Consider the following 18,206-nt stretch of genomic DNA (forward strand, 5'->3'; position numbering starts at 1 on the left):
CTATGACACACAACTATCTACTGGGGCTTTGGGGGGGAAAAAATAAATAAATAAAATTATATAAAGAAGCCACTTTAAAAAAAAAAAAAAACTGAAAATTACATATATAATTTTCTTAAGAAGAGAGTGGTCTCTTTTCCCCTTTAGGTTGCCACCTAATGCTTTTCATTAAGTGGGAAGTTTTTTCATTTGTTCTTTTTTTATTGGCGCTTCTTAATTATGGGAAAGTTGAAGACATTACACATAAGGAGCATGATCATGCTGCTAAGGGTACGTGAGGATAGGGAGTATTTCAAGATATATTCAGTGTCTATGCTCTTAGCCAGATGATTGTACAACTTATACATCATAATATTTTCAAGATTTCTCATAATTAAGAAGTAGTGTCAATTAAAAAAGAATAAGCCAAAAAGGCTTAGTGTTTCAGGGAGTAAAAGGATGCCTGGTGTCACATCAGCCTCCAGCTCCTGCAAGCTGTCTTCACCCCAACCGGACATACAACCCAGCACCACTTCAAGTTCTCCCAATTTACATGAAAACATTAAAAAGCAATATAGATTTTTTTTTAAGCAGGGAAGGAAGTTATCTTACATAACCCACCACAACATTGTAAAATTATCTCATTAGTTGCCAGGGGCTGGGGGAGGGAGAAGTGAGGAGTTATTGTTTAATGGGTATAGAGTTTCAGTTTTGTAAGATGAACAAGTTCTGGAGATTGGTTGCACAACAATGTAAATGTATTTAACATTACTGAGATGTACACTTAAAAATGATTAAGATGGTAAAATTTACGTTATGTGTTTTTTTTTTTTTGTGAGGGAGATCAGCCCTGAGCTAACATCTGTGCTAATCCTCCTCTTTTTTTTTGCTGAGGAAGACCGGCTCTGAGCTAACATCTATTGCCAATCCTCCTCCTTTTTTTTCCCCCAAAGCCCCAGTAGATAGTTGTATGTCATAGTTGCACATCCTTCTAGTTGCTGTATGTGGGACGTGGCCTCAGCATGGCCAGAGAAGCGGTGCATCAGTGCGCGCCGGGGATCCGAACCCCGGCTGCCAGTAGCGGAGCAAGCGCTCTTAACCGCTAAGCCACGGGGCCGGCCCTCGTTATGTATTTTTAACCACAATAAAAAAGAAAGTTAATGCAAAAAAAACTATCATTAAATCTTTCTGCTGCTCCCAGCCTCTCTTCTAAGCACTGCTACCAGGATTCCCTAACTGAGGCTCACTTCATTTGCACCCAGCCTTTCTCTGCAGGGAACTTAAAACTTCTCATCCCTTTATAATCAGGAACCATTCACCACTAACCCCAAATGTTGATGGACAAATCAGTGCCCTCTGATCACCAGGACCTACTGTCCTTAGAAGGCATTTGAGATCATTGGATGTTTACCCCAGCCCAGGAAACTCATCAAATAATTTTTAAACACATATCGTTCTCATCCCAACAGAAATTCTGGTGAATAAGAGTATTAAGATATTTTAGCTCAGAGCCGGTCTTCCCCAGCAAAAAGAGGAGGATTAGCACAGATGTTAGCTGAGGGCTGATCTCCCTCACACACACAAAAAAAAGAGTATTAAGATATTTAGGTTTTATACCTCATATAACAAGTAGAACTATAGAGTAATGAGATGTGTTGTTCTGTGAGATATGTTGTTCCGTATGACATAAAACATTCTCATTGCTCTATGGTATAATGTGTGTTTGCATGTTCTCGTGTATGTGTGTTGTGTCTTCCTCACCAAGGGGGACTCCCTCTTACCATCTCATAACTCTCCAAAATAAGAGACAATATATGACCTAAGTATTCATTGAATAAATGTTTTTGCCTGAGGAAATAGATTCCTAATATTCAAGCACAAGAATCAGATCTTCAATTTAAAAATGGAGCTGTCAGTAGGCTTATATCATTTGATATTTAAAACGCTATTACTCTGAATTAATTGGCCATACATGGGTTTAAGATACTGTTTAATCCATGTTCACATTAAAAACTAAAAAATAACTTAAAAGATGCCTGTGGTAACCAGATGAAAAACATCTGTTAACTTCTTGGAATAAAAATTAACACATTTATTTTTATTTTAATTCTCATTGCTTAATTTTGACTATTCTTGTCCAAGAAATCTTCATAGTTATAATCTCATGCTGGGAATGGATGAGCAATAAATAAACTCCTAATGTTGACAGTAAATTTGTTTTCGCATCGGGAGGAGAAGACTTCCTTGTTATCTTCTCTGTAATTTCGCTACATCCTCCCACACTTTGGATATGTTTATTCCACACTCTTGCTTAAAGAGTGAAATATTGCATTCCAAAGATATTTGATTTGAAAATGAAAACGTAAAGGTATTCTTCATGTACTGAAACATAAATTCTGTGGGATCACAGAAACAATTTTTCAGAATCACTTAGCACCACGGTGTCTAGTCTACTCACAACACAGGCAGTTCTAAGAAAGGTTAAATTAAGACATTCTCTTAACAGTGCCTCAAGCCAACTTGGAAACACATTTTTCCAAGACACAGATTGGGGTTTGGATGAGGTCAGAGCCCAGGAGGGGCACTTCCTCCTCACCCTCTCTCCTCCATCTCCGCCACCTCCTGCTGCTGCCTGAGGATGCAGCTTGCAAGGGCTTTAAATTACAGGGCAGTGCTAGTGAGTCGCTACTATCTCTGGTATCCATCCCAATCATCAGGACCAATTTAACAAGATGAAGTAACAGAGAAACCACAGGCTCCTGTTCCAAGAATGCTGGCTTGAGCCACACCATCCCATCTCCGCTCTCTGCCCGGGCCATCGGTTTATAGCAAGCTCTTCCCAAAATGGACTCCGTCCTCTGGAGAGGTCCCCGTGGGAAAGGACCCAGCCAAGCCTCTCTCTGCAAGGGCAAAGCCAGCTTAAGCGTTTCCGTTTTCTACTTGGCTTCTTCAAATACTACTGGCCTATCCACTTCAAAAGTGTAAGAATTTAATTTTCCTATCCCAGCTTCCCACACACAAGATATATTTAGGAAGCTAAATATTCTACAGTTGCTGAGCTGACTTTATGTTTATTCCTTGATTCTCAGTGTTATCTTTATTTGGGGAGTGAGGGGGGGAGGGTGTCTGGTTTAAATTTATGTTACCTTTCAATGTCCCAAAATTAATGAGCATAATTAGTTAAAATTAAATGGAAAAAACATAGTCCGGACTAATTCCAATATTTGAAAACTTTGTTATCTTAGAATTTTAAACATTTTAAGACCTGACATTTCTATAGTATCTACCTTATAGTCAAAATCAGCACTAGTAATTATAATGCATGTCTTTTACATTATATAACATTGGAATGAAGTATATTTTAGTCATTTCTATGGAGATAAACAATATAAAAGGGAGCAAGAACTCAAGAGTGTCTCAAACTTTTTCAACAAGGCATATCCCAATGACCGCTGGGCTTCTCAGAAAAAATAGAAATACAAAAAGTAGTGTTGTAAAGCCCAAGGTATCTATATATATTCTGTGTGTCATGGCAGCCAAAGAACAACTGTAAGATACTTTGCAACATGTGTATGAGAGAGATAATTACAGACATTTTCAGTGCATTCTATGGGACTATTTCCTAAACAAATTTCCAGATGGATGTTCAAGACCAGTGTAGCAGAATCCTAGAAGGCTAAGACTTCATTTTCTACCATTTTAATTTCCCAGATATCAAGTGATATGTTGATGCAAGACCTAAAAGAAGTTTCTGGAGTGACTGTTCGGATAACAAGATATTATGGTACACAACTGAAGCTATGAAATTGTTTATTTGTGGAGGTGACATCAGTTTCTGGACTTATCAGACTCTGTGTGAGAAAAGGCAAGTTCAATGTGTACCACAGAAACACCTGTCACTGTCTTCTCAGATTAGATGGGAGGACTTTAGGAGGGATTGAAGCTATTGCTCAATTTGGTTTAAAAAAAAAAAAGAAAAGTCATATTGTTTTCCAAGTACCTTAGCTTAATGAAAAGAAGAGGGCATCAGAACCTCTATCCCTAACTCAAAAATCCAAAGAGACGCTTCTTATATTTCAGTTTACACATATAAAGATAAATTACTTATTCTTAAATATTTCATTCAATAAATGATTCACTAGGGAATGAAATTAACATTAATTGAGCAACTATTTTTGCCAAGCACCATGCTGGATCACATTTAATTCCCACAACAACACAGTGAGATAAACGTTGTTTTCTCCACTTTGCAGTTCAGACAAGTGAGGTTTAGAGAGAGTAAATAACATGCCCCAAATCACAAAACTAGTAGGTGTGGAGCTGAGATCCAAATCCAGGTCAATCTAATGCCAATGCTGATTCTCCGGTCATTGAAATTCCCGTTAGGGAGTTTATTACAATCTACTTGTTGGCATGTCCTCTACCTGATCATAAAAATATATTCCTCATTCCAGTGCAACTAAGACCACATTATAGGGTAGCTTTGGATCATCTATAGATCAAACCACAGTCTCCAAAACATAACAACATGGTTAAATTTTAAGACAAATTTGGTCCTGACCCAAACTCTGGGACTATTAAAGGATTGTACCATCCTTCAGAATAGAGGAGAGGTCAGTCATTACCTCTTTTTCAAATAGAAGGAAACGGAGGTCTAAAGAAAAGTAACAATTGTTCATTCATTCTTAGAAGTGGACATAGAATTGGGCCTCCATTCTTTTGACTGTATGGTCTAAACCAGCTCCGGCCAAACACTGCTTCTAATGGGTATGGAGAATTTAGAAACCAAGTTCCAGGATAGGAATCCACACAAAATAGAATCAACCTAACACCTGCCCCTGGGCTGAGGCCAAATGCCCACAAATGAACATTATAAGGACATGTTCATTTTAACACCTAATTGACCCCAAAGTCTCTTGCTCAACATTCTGCATTAATAGAGACATCAAGAGAAATGTTTGTCACGGCTATTCTTGCACAAGGCTTTTTATGGCTTCTATGAAAATAGAAGCACAACGAATTACATGCTCAAACATGTCCACATTCTTGGCAAAGCAACAGAAAAATCTTGGGGGTCAAACTGGTGATGGAGTATCTACCAAACAGACACTTTATAGCTGCATTTTATAAACTGCAAAAGAATGTGTAATGGATATCAGAAAGTCAGAAGAGATTTTACAAGGTTCTTTTATAACTACATTATGGCAACCTTACAAACCAAAACCAAAAAAATCTCCACCTATCAAAGTAATTTAAGCAGTTCATAGGTTCCACAAAACGTGTAAGAGAAAGAAGGCTACCTAGATTCAGAATCGGAGATCTGGTCTGAATTAGAAAATTTATTTAGACCAAAATCTGGCCTCATGTTTCTCATCTCTAAAGTGGAGACATAATAGTTAGCTTACAGAATGGTTGCAAGGATCCAATGTGATCATTTGCAGAGAAACACCTCTCGCCTAGCAGAGACTGAACGTGCATGGGTGGGATTTAAATCTGAAGGTATGCAGAGAGTAAGGCTGGCAATAATCACCTGGCATCATTTATTTTTCACTAGGCAAGTTTTTGAGGCTCCGGTAGAGATAATCAAGAGTCAGTTCATCCTTGAGCAAAGAGTGACAACCACAAGGCACTTCATATGCCTTTGTAACCTAAATTTTATTCTTCCGTAGAGGATGATGATAGTCGGTAAAATTCCAAGAGCTGTTAGACTGACTGTAAAGACAGCCTACACCATGGAATGGATTGCTCCTCTCGTACATAAAGCATTTTCATTGCTTTCAATACAGAGACTTCCTGCTGCAGAATGGCTTAAATATGTATGCTTATGCTAAGCGTGGAAACAAGAACCTGCTTTCATATGTACTTTTCTGTGTTAGCTTTCTCCTTTCAAACTTGGTCATCTTTTTTTTTACCCTGAAGCATAGCATAAAGGTAACAGGCCACAGCCTTAGACAGGCAACTCTAACCAAATGACTTGACAACTGGCAAACGTTTGTAACAAACTCAATCATATCCTTCACATAACAAACAAGCACTTAGTTAAATGCTTTTAGGTGTAATGCCAAGAATGTTCTCTCTGTTCATGAAAAGGTGAAGCAATACTATATTTTAAGGGGGAGTGGATCAAAGGCCACGAGTCAGAAACCAGCCTCACAACTGGCTAATTCATTAAAGATCAATGAAGATGAAATAATCTCATTGGATTAAAATAATTAAACAATTTCCGGGCCAGCCCCGTGGCTTAGCAGTTAAGTGCGCGCGCTCTGCTACTGGCAGCCCGGGTTCGGATCCCAGGCACGCACCGACGCACCGCTTCTCCGGCCATGCTGAGGCTGCGTCCCACATACAGCAACTAGAAGGATGTGCAACTATGACATACAACTATCTACTGGGGCTTTGGGGAGAAAAAAAGGAGGAGGATTGGCAATAGATGTTAGCTCAGAGCCGGTCTTCCTCAGCAAAATGAGGAGGATTAGCATGGATGTTAGCTCAGGGCTGATCTTCCTCACACACACACAAAAAAAACAATTTCCAATATATGTCAAATGGAATTAAAGCTATAAAATTCAACCATTTGATGCTTCAATAGAAAAATTATCTGGATAATTGCCAGGAGTGCTATGAATTCTGTGAAGAATGATCCATGAACCAGGGAACACTGTTAACCTTCCCAAAGGAAAAAAAATTCTGTTGTCACTACAAAAAAGGAGACTTAATGATCAATCATTTGATGGGGGAACAGGAACCTGAATATGCTTTTACTGTGTTGTTTTCAAAACGTGTTTACTCCTTATTTTCATCTAATTTCCATGATAATAAAATTGCTTTGAGGTGACAGTTAAAATAAAGGAGAAAAAAACTGTGACTGGGGAAGAAATATAGTTATTATTTTACAATCCCAACTACACCACCAGCAGCACTGCGAGGATAGATCCTAAGAAGGAACGTTGTGTGTCATGTGAGCATGCCACGTGGAAAAGCAGAGGGACGGCTGAGTTGTTCTCCATGGTGAAAAGAAGTGATTTGGGGGATATGGTTAGATATCAGGAACCAGAATAGCTGGGTTGAAGACCCTGCAGGGGGCACAGGAGAAGAGAGAGATAAAATGGCTGATAGCTGCAGAGGAAATTTTAGAGGAGAACAGAGCTTTCTTTTAACAGATATGTGGTGATCAGTCCAATTCCCGGACAATCTTCAGTAATAGCCACATAACTAATATTGCTCTATTGAGCAGGCATTCTGTTGGAGGGCTGTGACAATGCCCAGGACTGCAGCAGACATGAGAATGAGGGCTCCTCCAAAAAGCCCAGTGACACCTATTGTGCTGGGTGGATGCTTAGTGGCCACCTCAACAGTGGAGCGCCAGCTCTTCCAACCTCACCTAGTTGTTGCTAGGTTTTTAACTCAGTGCACTGGGTGCTGAGATAAGAACTGGAGCCAACACAAAGGGACACCATCTTGGGCTGCATGAGGGCTCATTCTTGGTTCTTCCCACCTCTGTCAAGTGCTTTTCAGGACCGGGGGTCACAAACTCAAGTGACTTCGGGATACCAAGCACACCCACAAATGGGAAAAGCTGCTGGGTGTAAGATAACAGGGATCGTCAGAGCCTGTTGGAAACTGGAGGTTGCAGATCCCTCCTACAGGCTTTCAAAATCCATATTTAGGAAAAAAAAGTGGTGACCAAGCAAATATCTGTGCACAGGATTCAAGACCCCTATTAGACTTGTCCAAATGTGCCTGCAAAGTGAAATACTCAAGTAAATGTCTGACCCAAGGCCAGTATCCAGGTATTTTAGGCAGAACCTCTTCATAAAGCTGACTTTGCCTGGAATCACCATATATCACCTAAAAAAATTAAAATGTCATGAATTAGCTCCTTTCAAATAATTCTGGTGTATTAAAATGGCATATCTTGGATAGATCATCCATAAACTAGGCATATGAAATATTTTTCTCATGGGTCAAATCAGACAGTTTTCAGAAAGTTTAACTTAAAGTAATTATATTCTATGAAAAGTTGTCAGAAGGCCAGCCCTGGTGGCCTAGTGGTTAAGTTCAGCCTGGTCCACTTTGGCTGACCTGGTTTGGTTCCTGGGAGCAGACCTATACTGTTCTGTTAGTGGCCATGCTGTGCTGGCAGCCCACATACTAAAAAATAGAGGATGATTGGCATGGATGTTAGCTCAGGGTGAGTCTTCCTCAGGGAAAAAAAAAAAAAAGTTGTCAGAGAACTGGGGAGGGGGTAGGGCAGAGTAGAGAAAGGAAGATTATTCTGAAATCTTGCCACGCAAGACAAATCTCCTCTGCACAGTTTATTATGTAATCTCTAACCCCCAGGGGTCAAACTTGCAATGCTCAGAGATGTCCACAGCAAAGAAGAGCAGGGACCAGCCCTGTTCCCGGGCTTCAGAACTCCTCAGAAGCGGGAGCTAGTTTACAGTATAAATTCTTGATATTCTGGTGCTATTGCTGGATAACCATACAGGAGTGTTGTATGATGATTCAGCCTGACTTTGGAGCTCTAGAAATGCAACCTTGATGACTTGAAAGCTCACCTCTCTGTGTCCACATCAGTCTCTCCCAGTGAGGCCACTCCTCAGCTATTTATATTTTGTGAAACTAAGGAGGAAAGAAGAGAGGCTCTAGAAGAATCCTTACCTGTAGATGCTGTTCTAATTCTGGAAATTCCAGAGGAATGGCATCTTCAGGAGGTGTATCATCTAAAACATGAAAATAAAATGATTCTTCACTATAGAGTCCTTTCTCTCACAAGAGTTGTCCTACTGTTAAACCATCTTTAGACTTGCGGAGTTAAACCATCAGTATATACTGCTTCAGTTATTCCCATCACTTCATTTGGGGACACATAGAATGCACAAGACAATTTTGCTCATTATCAGTACAAACAGAAGCACAGAGAGCTTAGCTGCCCTGACCAAAATTTTGCAAACAAGTGTCAGCATCCTCAAATGCTCAGTCTGGTAGCTCTCCAGTTAAGAAGTACTGCTTGTCTTTCAATACTCCTACTGAGCCAAAACCAAAAAATATGATATGCAGGAAAGTGCTTTAACAAGGTGTTAATGAGGCAACCAGAACAACCTCAATGGGACAGAAGAACGTGTTAGGGAAAAATAGAAGCATTAGTTCTGCTCTGAATTACTCTAACGGTGGCAAGCTTTGATAGTTTTGCCCACTGCTCTTAACACAAACCACCACTCACAGGCAGTTAACCAGAGCCTCGTTCTGGGTTACAGTGGGTAACGAGCAGCATTCCCAACCTGGGGCTCAGTCCACTGCCTTGATGCGGGAGAGCCTGAGCGGAGGGAGCCGGGCAGTTCTGTCATAAATTGACTGCCTGGCAATAGGCAGGTGTTGCTGGATGAAAAGATGCAGTTCTCAGAAGCATCAGAGGAAATCGGAGAGAAGTTTGGCCTAAAATATCCAAGTCACCCCCAAATCTCTTCAAGAACATCCTGCCGACCCAGCTCTGGCACTAGGGGACAGCCCCACCATATCTCCAGGCAGACTCTGGCTCTGCAGGTCCAGTGGTCATTCATTTCCAATCCCCTCCTTGTTGACAACACCTAACCCAGGCCCTAGGACTGTGAGAATAAGACAAAATACAGGCTAAAAGAATAATTAGAAACCAAAGCTATTTTAAATTATAATAAAGAAAGGAAAGATAATGGTTTTTATGTTCTTACTACCATAAAATCAAATTTATTTCTGAAAGCTGTTGATGTTCTGTTTGAAATAGAGGAAGTGATAGGGGCCATACACAGTGCAGAAGCAAGTATCCTCTCCTTACGCATGGAGAGCACATTCCAGAATAAAATGCAGCACCCAAGGAGCTCCCAGCAACGGATTACATTTCTTTGAAGGCGCCAAAAATAATCACCAGAATGATAATTCAAACAAGGACAGTATTAACCTCTGCCAAACACCTCAAGGGTCACGTATCTTCATAGCCTCTGGTATATTTTCATCAAGAGTAGTATAGTAACACTCCCATTTAAAACTGGCTTAAGACAATGACAATGCCTCACCGAATTTGAACCCATTTGTTCCTGTACCCGTGACAGACAATGGATGCCTATGGGTCCACTGACACTGTTTAGCTTCACAGAGCAAGTAGAAATGGGGAAATCTTCCCAAGATGCTTGCAGCATGCTAGAGGACTGTCTTAAGAGGAAACAAGGAGAATCCAATCCCCAGGCCCTTTGAATGTTTTCTTCCTACTCAGAGTAGGCGTGACAACTTCTGTCAAATACTGTAGCTTTTTTACATCCATCCTGTCATTTGCAAAGAATTGGACAAAAGACAGAAATATTCACTTGCTGCCACTGACCATTTAGAGGGAGCCTTTATTATAAAACCTATATTTTGTAAACTGATTTTGGTCTGAGGTGCATTTAAGTTTACTTCAATAAAATATCAATAACCCACACATCATGATTTTTTTAGCTCATTGAGTTCAAGGCCAGGACAATTTGGTGTGGGTAAATGGGAACATATTATACTTTGGCATCCCAACCCTAATAATCACAGATGAGCAGGAACTCATTAGAAGGAGGAGAAACCACTTCTGGAAAGTACCAGAACAGATAGTGCATTCTAGAATTCCAAGACAGCCAGGAAAGGTACTCAAGGCTTCCTGGGCTTAATCCACCTTTCTCCCTGTGAAGTCACACTCCTTCCTCCTCAATTATAAAAAAGAAAGAAAAAAAGTTATCCATTTTCTTTACTATAGTAAAGTAAATAGCAAATACTGGTGTGACCCAGAATTAATAAAGCCCATTATAGAAATGTATGTCATTATTTATAGTCACACCATGTAGAGTCATATATATGTGACCTGGCTGATAAGTAAAGCTTAAGATTGGATTCCTTGAGTTGAAAAAAAAAAATCTAAATGATTGACATAGAAACAAACATATAATGGATGTTTTAGAGAGACAAGCAAAATAAAAGTAAGACTTTTGTGAAGGAATGGATCAAGTCAGATTAATCCAACCAGGAAACGGCAGCTGAAACAAGAAAACCAAAGACAGATGTAAGGAAACTACTGAGTCTGAGAGCCAGTCCTGCGTGTCACCCTCAATGCCATCTGGTTGAGCTGGCATCTCTGCCAGCCAGAAATTTCAGAGCTTGCAAAGCTGCTTACAAAGCTGCCCCAAGTTGACATGTGGTGTGTTTACTCTTAAGCAGTGGCTGCCTTCTTTGACTGGTTTTAAAAATAGGCAAATATTCTAAAAGCAGAATGATGAATCACAGGATTGGGCCAAAACGAAAGAAGGAAAATGACTCAGGCAGACCAGTAGCACAGCTGTTCCACAAACATTTGGCTGAATCGTTGTAAAACGTTTTGACAGTGATATTGGATCGGAGTTCCTGGGAGCAGTTAAGTTTGTTTTGACAATTCAGAAGCACCAAATAGACTGTACAGTAGCTATGCAAGAGACCCTCCCCAGCAAATTTGGCTTTTTTTAAAAAAGGGAGAGCAGTTGCTAGATATGTTTATAACGTGACAGAATTAGAATGCAAGTACATTTTTATTAAAATTTATTTATTTACCAAGTATTTATTGAATGCCTATTATATGTAAGGCAGGGACTGAGGCTCTATGCCAAATTGGCAAATCACTTTATCATATTTTTTAATGCATTAAGGAAATAATTCATAGGCTTCCTTTTCAAAATGGCTTGATGGACCAAGCAAAACATATCCTAGTGAATTTTTTAAAGGATAAAATATAAAGGAAAGAATTAAAGAGGAATTTTTTTTTAAATAAGCAGATGTTCACTGCCTGTTTGGCAAACATGATGTAACTAAGTCAATGGTACTTAAGATAGAACTTTCTTATTGGTATCCCAACCGTTATGACATGCCATAGTACATTTTATGATGGGCTCGTCTCAGCATCTATTGAGCAGCTGTTGGGTTGTTTTTGTGGTTATTCTGTTTCAGATTTCCTGAAATTGTTTCTCCATGAATCGGATAAGTGGGACCCATTGGGTCTGTAATCCAAATCCTCACTGTGGTTGAGCAACGAGAGCTATGCAGTCAGAGTTCTTAGAGAATGCTGAGCTGGAAGGGGCTAAGGAATTATCTGGTCCAGAACTCTCAGTGTAGAGCAAAAGACAAGGGTCCCCAAGAAGGGAAAGGAGTCTCGTAAGACTAAGGGGTGTCTGGCAGCACAGAGCTCTTCACCACGCCCCTCTGCTTTTCCTCACCTTCTAATCCAAGAGCTCCTACTCTTTTATATTTCACGAGCCCATGAAATTTTCCCCAAAACATTGGGAATCATGCCTTAGAGAACCCAACTTGTTACTCAGCTAGTGAAGATGATTCAGAAACAACTACTGTGTATCATTAGTATCTCTTTATGACAGGGAGAACATTTCAACACCAAAATCGTTAGACAACCATAATCTTAGAAGAGAAGAACATTCATTATATTGGATAAATTTAGCTATATAGACAAAAACAAACACACACACAAAAACCTCGCTGCCGTGTCCTTATTTCTTTTGTTTTACATTAGAGAGGTGAAAACTTCATCAAAGTCAGAACAGGTCTGCAAACCAGCATTTGAGAACCACTGTTCTAGACAACATCTTGCCTGGAGTTTGGAGTCAATTATCTCTCCCTTGCACTGTGATCTCCATCTTAGACATAACTGGAGTCTAGGCTGGGAAACTCTAAATCCACACAGAGAAGACCTCAAAAGAGGGAGAAGCCACACTCAGAGGACTTTCCCAAGCCCCACCACACTCCCCAACCAAGAACTCAACAGGCAGCCCTTAAATCCATTCAGTCTGTCTACACTGCCTGCAGTCAGAGCCGGCTTCATGGCCATGCACCCGTGCAGGCACAGAGAGGCCTTCGCCCGTGTGGGCCCACACTTGGTTTAATGCTCTGGCTATAGTGTCTTGAAATTCTTAATAATTTTTGAACAAGGAACCCCGCATTTTTCGCACTATGCTTCCACAAATTATGTAGTTGGTCCTGCCTGCAGGATGACCTGATTGCTGGTATCCTGGAGACCATCCTTCAAGGCACCGAGGGACAAACTGATACTTAAGGGGCAAGTGAGTTTGGGCAGTGGCCACAGTGCCAAGGCTCATGCAAAAACTTTCCTGGGAACTGTTTGCCTATGAAGGCTCCTAACCACTAAGGGCACAGCGGGTCAGTGCAACATTCAGTAGGACAGACCTGCATTTAAATCTCAGGTCAGCTCTTTTTAATGGGTGAATATGGACAGTCAATGTAACCTCTTTGAGACCCAGTTTTCTCCTCTGCAGAATGGGCATGATATTCCCTGTCTCAGAAACTTGTTATTAGTAAAGGAATACGTATGTCAATCATTTAGCCTAAATCCCGGTACATGGGAAATAATCTGTGATAATAATGAATGCTTAATATAATTGAGTTTACTTTCCATTCCTTTTCACCATCAACCAAACTAATGGGGTAATGGGGAGACAAGGCACCTGTGTACGCATATGTGCATATGTGGGTATGTGTGTAATGGAGGGGTTGAGAGTATTACTCTTCATCATCTGAGTGATACAAAGAGAACAGGTAGGGTGAATATCACTGACTCTAATTACTTAATTCTCCCCATGCCATCTAAGGGAGATTTCCCTGGTGCAGCCACAACCTCATGTCCTGTGGGTTTATTCTCTTCATTTACATCTGAATTTAAGAAGCATTTCCCTTTTACTTCCCTATCAAAGCAAACGCTTTCTATATGAAATATTGTCCAAAAAAATTTAACTTATATATGAAAAGTCTTTGAGTGCTTTCATTTTAAATCTAAATTGAGATTAATATTTTATTTATAGAAATAAAATAAATGATATAAGGTTGCCAAGCCACGTTACTAATATATCAAAAAATTTTAAAAATTTCTAGATACCTAGGTTCTTGTTAGAGCATCACATCATTTTGAGACACATCAAAAGCTTTTTCAAACTTTGTTCCCTGCTTATTAAGCATTAGAGATATGAATTCTTTAATGCACATTGGATTTTCAGGGCACATAAATTTAAAAGTATAGATATAGATATGGATATGGATATAAATACAAATATGGATACTGGTAGAGATTTAGTGTGACACCTAGCAGATTGTCAGTTCTTTATAATCAATAATAATCACCATGTTATCTCAACCAGTATCTAAAATTATCAGGCAAACAAGATCATACATCAAATAGACTGAATGATTTCTCTGCACAGAGAGCTCTGATTCAGTTTAAAGACAGGTTTTATGTTTCTCAGAAACATTCATCTAGTCACTATTACTGTAGCTATCATTTTGTGCATCTTATTGATTCATCCTTTTGTAAGAATATTTTTACTTATTCAGCTTATAACATACTCGTCCAGAAACATCTTCAAAAAGAGCCTTTCGGAAGTACATTTATTCCTCAGCACCACCACCAAATAAAATTTACCTCTCCTTTTCTTCTTTCCTACTCTATAAAAATATATCAGAACTAACCTTCTTCCTTCATTTCTCATGAGCATTGGGGAAGCTCTTTGCTGTCAGGAAGATCCAGGATTCTCTCTTATTACATGGACCCTACCTCCAAATGGGGAATAAGGTAAAAACAGCCCCAAGGGCCTAGCTTTGAATCCCTTCTAACTATTTATTAACTGCTTGATTTGAGGCAAGTTACTTAACCTCCCTTAGCCAACGGGCCACATCTGTAAAATGGGTATAATAACATCTTCCTGCAGAGTTGCTCCCAGTGCTAAATTAACGAGATGGTACAAGTAACAGCACACAGCTACTCAATAAGCATTCATTTCCTTTCTGGCCTTCCTTTACTGCCTTAAGCAACAGATTCCAACCAATAAATCCAGTTGTATCTCAAAGAATCTTCATTGATATCAGAATAACAAACTCAAAGTGGTTATAGATATTGGATTATTGATTTTATAGGCTCTGATAATTAAGTTTCTACTATAGTTTTCAACTCTGTGCTCTGTAAAGGATGTAAATATAGGAGATCCTCACTGCCACCCCACTCACGAGGGGTTTCGACTGATCATTGTCACTGCATGCTGTGGCATCTTTGAAGGTAGGGTCAGAGTTGGGACAGAATGAGACTTGAGAGAGTTCCAAAAGGCTCACCCAGCCCCTGTTTCCCCAAATGCCATCCTTACCAAGGTCATTGGTAAAAGTCCAGTGGGAACTTTATCACTTGACTTCCTACTGATTCCCCTGTGGGTATGCAAAAAAACACGCTGAGAGAGATAAAAAAGTAAACCTCAATATTCACTTATTGCTTAGTGTGAATGAGGTTTTCCAGAATCTTTCTGGAGAACAAAGATTGAGAGCATGGAAATTTTGGGGCTCTGAGGAGAAAGAGGGAAATAATACCAAAAAGTACCAAGGGCAGAAAAAGTTGAAGGAAGGGGACAATGACAAGAGACACTTCACTTGCATCAAAATTTTGCTGAAAGCCAGTTTTGCAAGTGTGCAAAAGACATTTACACAACACCCAGTTAAATTAGATTCAAGGGTAGCTAATTCAGCTAGTCCACATAATTCCCACCACAACACAAAACACGCTGATATGTGAGGAGAAAATAGTATTATTTAAAAGAGACACCAACACAATGGGTCTTGGATTTTTTTAAACTAAATGTTATATGATTAATTCATGCCCAGATATGAAAAATTCTAATAGCTTGGAAGAATTTTTTCAAAACAAAATGCTGAAAGCTACTCTTTCTAAATAAAAATTAAAAACTTAAAAAAAAAAAGAACCCCAAAGCCAAGGTCTAAATTTACATAAGAGTGTGCCAGATTTTAGCTCCACTGAAGATAAAGAAAACGCTCCAGTAATTAACATGAAATCCTCATGTCAGTCCAACCGAAATTCTCTCTAATTGGAAAAGAGCCAGTGATTCTCTACTAACCCAAGAGGGGGGATTCATATTTCTCTCCTTAACTCCACAAAGGTCTCAATTTAGAAAGTTAACTCTTTGGAATTCCCAGTTTGGATGTAATGCCAATCGTACCATTAGCTTATTGAAGACAGGCATTTCTGACTCTGGGAATTGCAGTTAGCTAAGTGTTACTTGATGAAGGGTTCTGATGATAGGCTAGAAATGGTGATTGCATTTTAAAGGTCTTTTTTTTTCTTCCTAAAAACTTTCTTCCTTTATTTAAGCCCCTGGAGGTCCACGGTCTACTTGGAGTCTTATAGTTCATTCTGCTATCAATGAACGATGATCAACTCCCCGTCTACCAGGACCCTCTGTCACCAAGTCCTTTGAACCCTTCCTTCAAAACGTACTTTGAATTCAGTCATCCCATTCCATTCTTTAATCCAGGCTCTCATTACTTCATCTCTATACCATTATAAAAAGCCTCTTCCATTCTCTCATCTCTCCCCATTCCAAACTATTCCACCAATTGAACATTTACCATATTCACCATATTACTCCCCTGCTCAGGAACTTTTGACAGTCTATTGCTTCTGATCAAATCCAAACTCTTTTGTTGATCTTTCAAGATTGGCTTGGCTATTCTAGTCTACTACTTTCTAAACAGATATTCTACATAGGTGCCAGCACAATGCCTGGCTCATATCGGGGCTCAATGAACAGCATGTTACTCTTCCATAGTTCAAACCTCTGCTCCAGTTGACAAGAGTTTTAGTATTTCCTGAATAGATCATGCTCTTCCTGACTCTTAGGTTTTGCTCATGCTTTCTGTTTGGAGGGAAAAGGAGGAGTTGCTAGAAGATGTACACATCTTTTAGCTCCCTTTTTTGTACCTGGTACCCAGAAAAGGCACCTCTCCTACACTGCCTTTCAGTACCCTACCCACCTTCAACCCCAGGTAGACTCTCATATCTTCCAAAAAGCTGTTTCCATCTGCTCTGGGTGGCACAGATTTTTCCCCAAATCCCTTTGCCTTATAAAATGCATAGTAGGAATCATGCCATAGTCGTCTTTTGCACATCCCACTCACCTTGGGCAGAGTGCTGGAAGCACAGATACTAAGTAAAGGTGAACTAATTGATAAGAGGAAAAGCAGAGATACCCAGAACCCACCAACTGGACAACTAGTCCCTAAATAATTGCAGGTCAGTTATACCATAAACTCTACCTTGACATCAAGTAGAAGTGTGAGATGTAGGTGGGACACAAAACTGCTTAGTGGTTTATATTTTCCTTAATACTCCAGAATCAATTATCATAAACACAGGGACCAGTTGAGTACTTAATTTGTGTTAAGCACAAATGCTTTACCTATATAATGTCATTTAACTCTTACAACAGCTCTGTGAATTATTATTACACACATCTTAGGGGAAACTGAAGTTCAGCAAAGTTAAGTGACTTAAGCAAGAGACTACAAATAGTGGTGGAGGTGGGTCTAGAAACCACGCCTCACTGACTCCAAAGCCCTGTGTCCTTAACCTCTACACAAATCATCTCAGAAAAATATGCAAAGCGAAGTCCTAACATAACTGAAGGAATGAGTACTGTGTTAGGCTCATAAGAAATGAATAAGTCAACATTCACAGGCAAAGAAGTCTCTTCTCATGGACTTTGCTTACTCCTCAACAATAAATCCACGAATAGGGAATTACTCCCCAAAAGTTCATCTTAGTTTCCCCATTTACTGTGGAAGTCTAGGATGTTTCCTCCCTAAATGTGTGGTCTGGAATGCACTGGAATTCAAAAGGCATGCACAGTGTGTGTGATGGCAAGTGTTGCTCAGTGTGATGTTCCATCTGCTCCTTGCTCAAGAATTCAGAGGGAGTGGCCCCAGATATCTGCAAACCATCTTTCTGTGCACTCACACTGCATGTGCATGCAAAAATACAGATTGCTGGGCCTCAATCTGGGCCTCCTGCATCAGAATATACAGGAGGAGGGCCTTGGAAAATATATTTTTGATGAGTGCTCTCAGGTGATTATTTTAAGAAAGGTTGAGAAACACAGAACCTCAGCTCCTGTCTTCCTTCTCTAGCTAAGTACCCTTTCTAGAGATATGGGGACATGTCCATCACAAGAAAAATACTTTTTAATTTTGGTAGGTTCTTCATAAGGCTTCCTAAGCATCTTTTTGTAGAACTAGAAGGTAGGAATTACTTGAAATAAATGACAATCACTTTGTGAAGCTACCATTTCAAAAACCATGAATTTCAAAAGTGAGCATTAGGACATTTGTTAGGACATTGGAAAGAGACT

At 39.7% G+C, this 18,206-nt stretch overlaps 1 protein-coding gene across 4 annotated transcripts in view; it reads right to left on the minus strand.

The window, feature by feature from the left end:
• Positions 1-18,206, minus strand: part of MAP3K7CL (MAP3K7 C-terminal like) — a 73,154-nt gene that overhangs the window by 11,555 nt on the left and 43,393 nt on the right. For all 4 annotated transcript variants that reach the window (XM_087417844.1, XM_087417846.1, XM_087417845.1 and 1 more), the window contains exon 3: positions 8,641-8,702. In XM_087417844.1, coding sequence (XP_087273970.1) covers positions 8,641-8,702 — 62 coding nt within the window. The remainder of the gene's footprint in view (positions 1-8,640; positions 8,703-18,206) is intronic.

The sequence above is a fragment of the Ceratotherium simum genome, chromosome 27 (assembly GCF_057802395.1).
Source record: "Ceratotherium simum simum isolate JZ-2026a chromosome 27, ASM5780239v1, whole genome shotgun sequence".
Classification (NCBI taxonomy): Eukaryota; Metazoa; Chordata; class Mammalia; order Perissodactyla; family Rhinocerotidae; genus Ceratotherium; species Ceratotherium simum.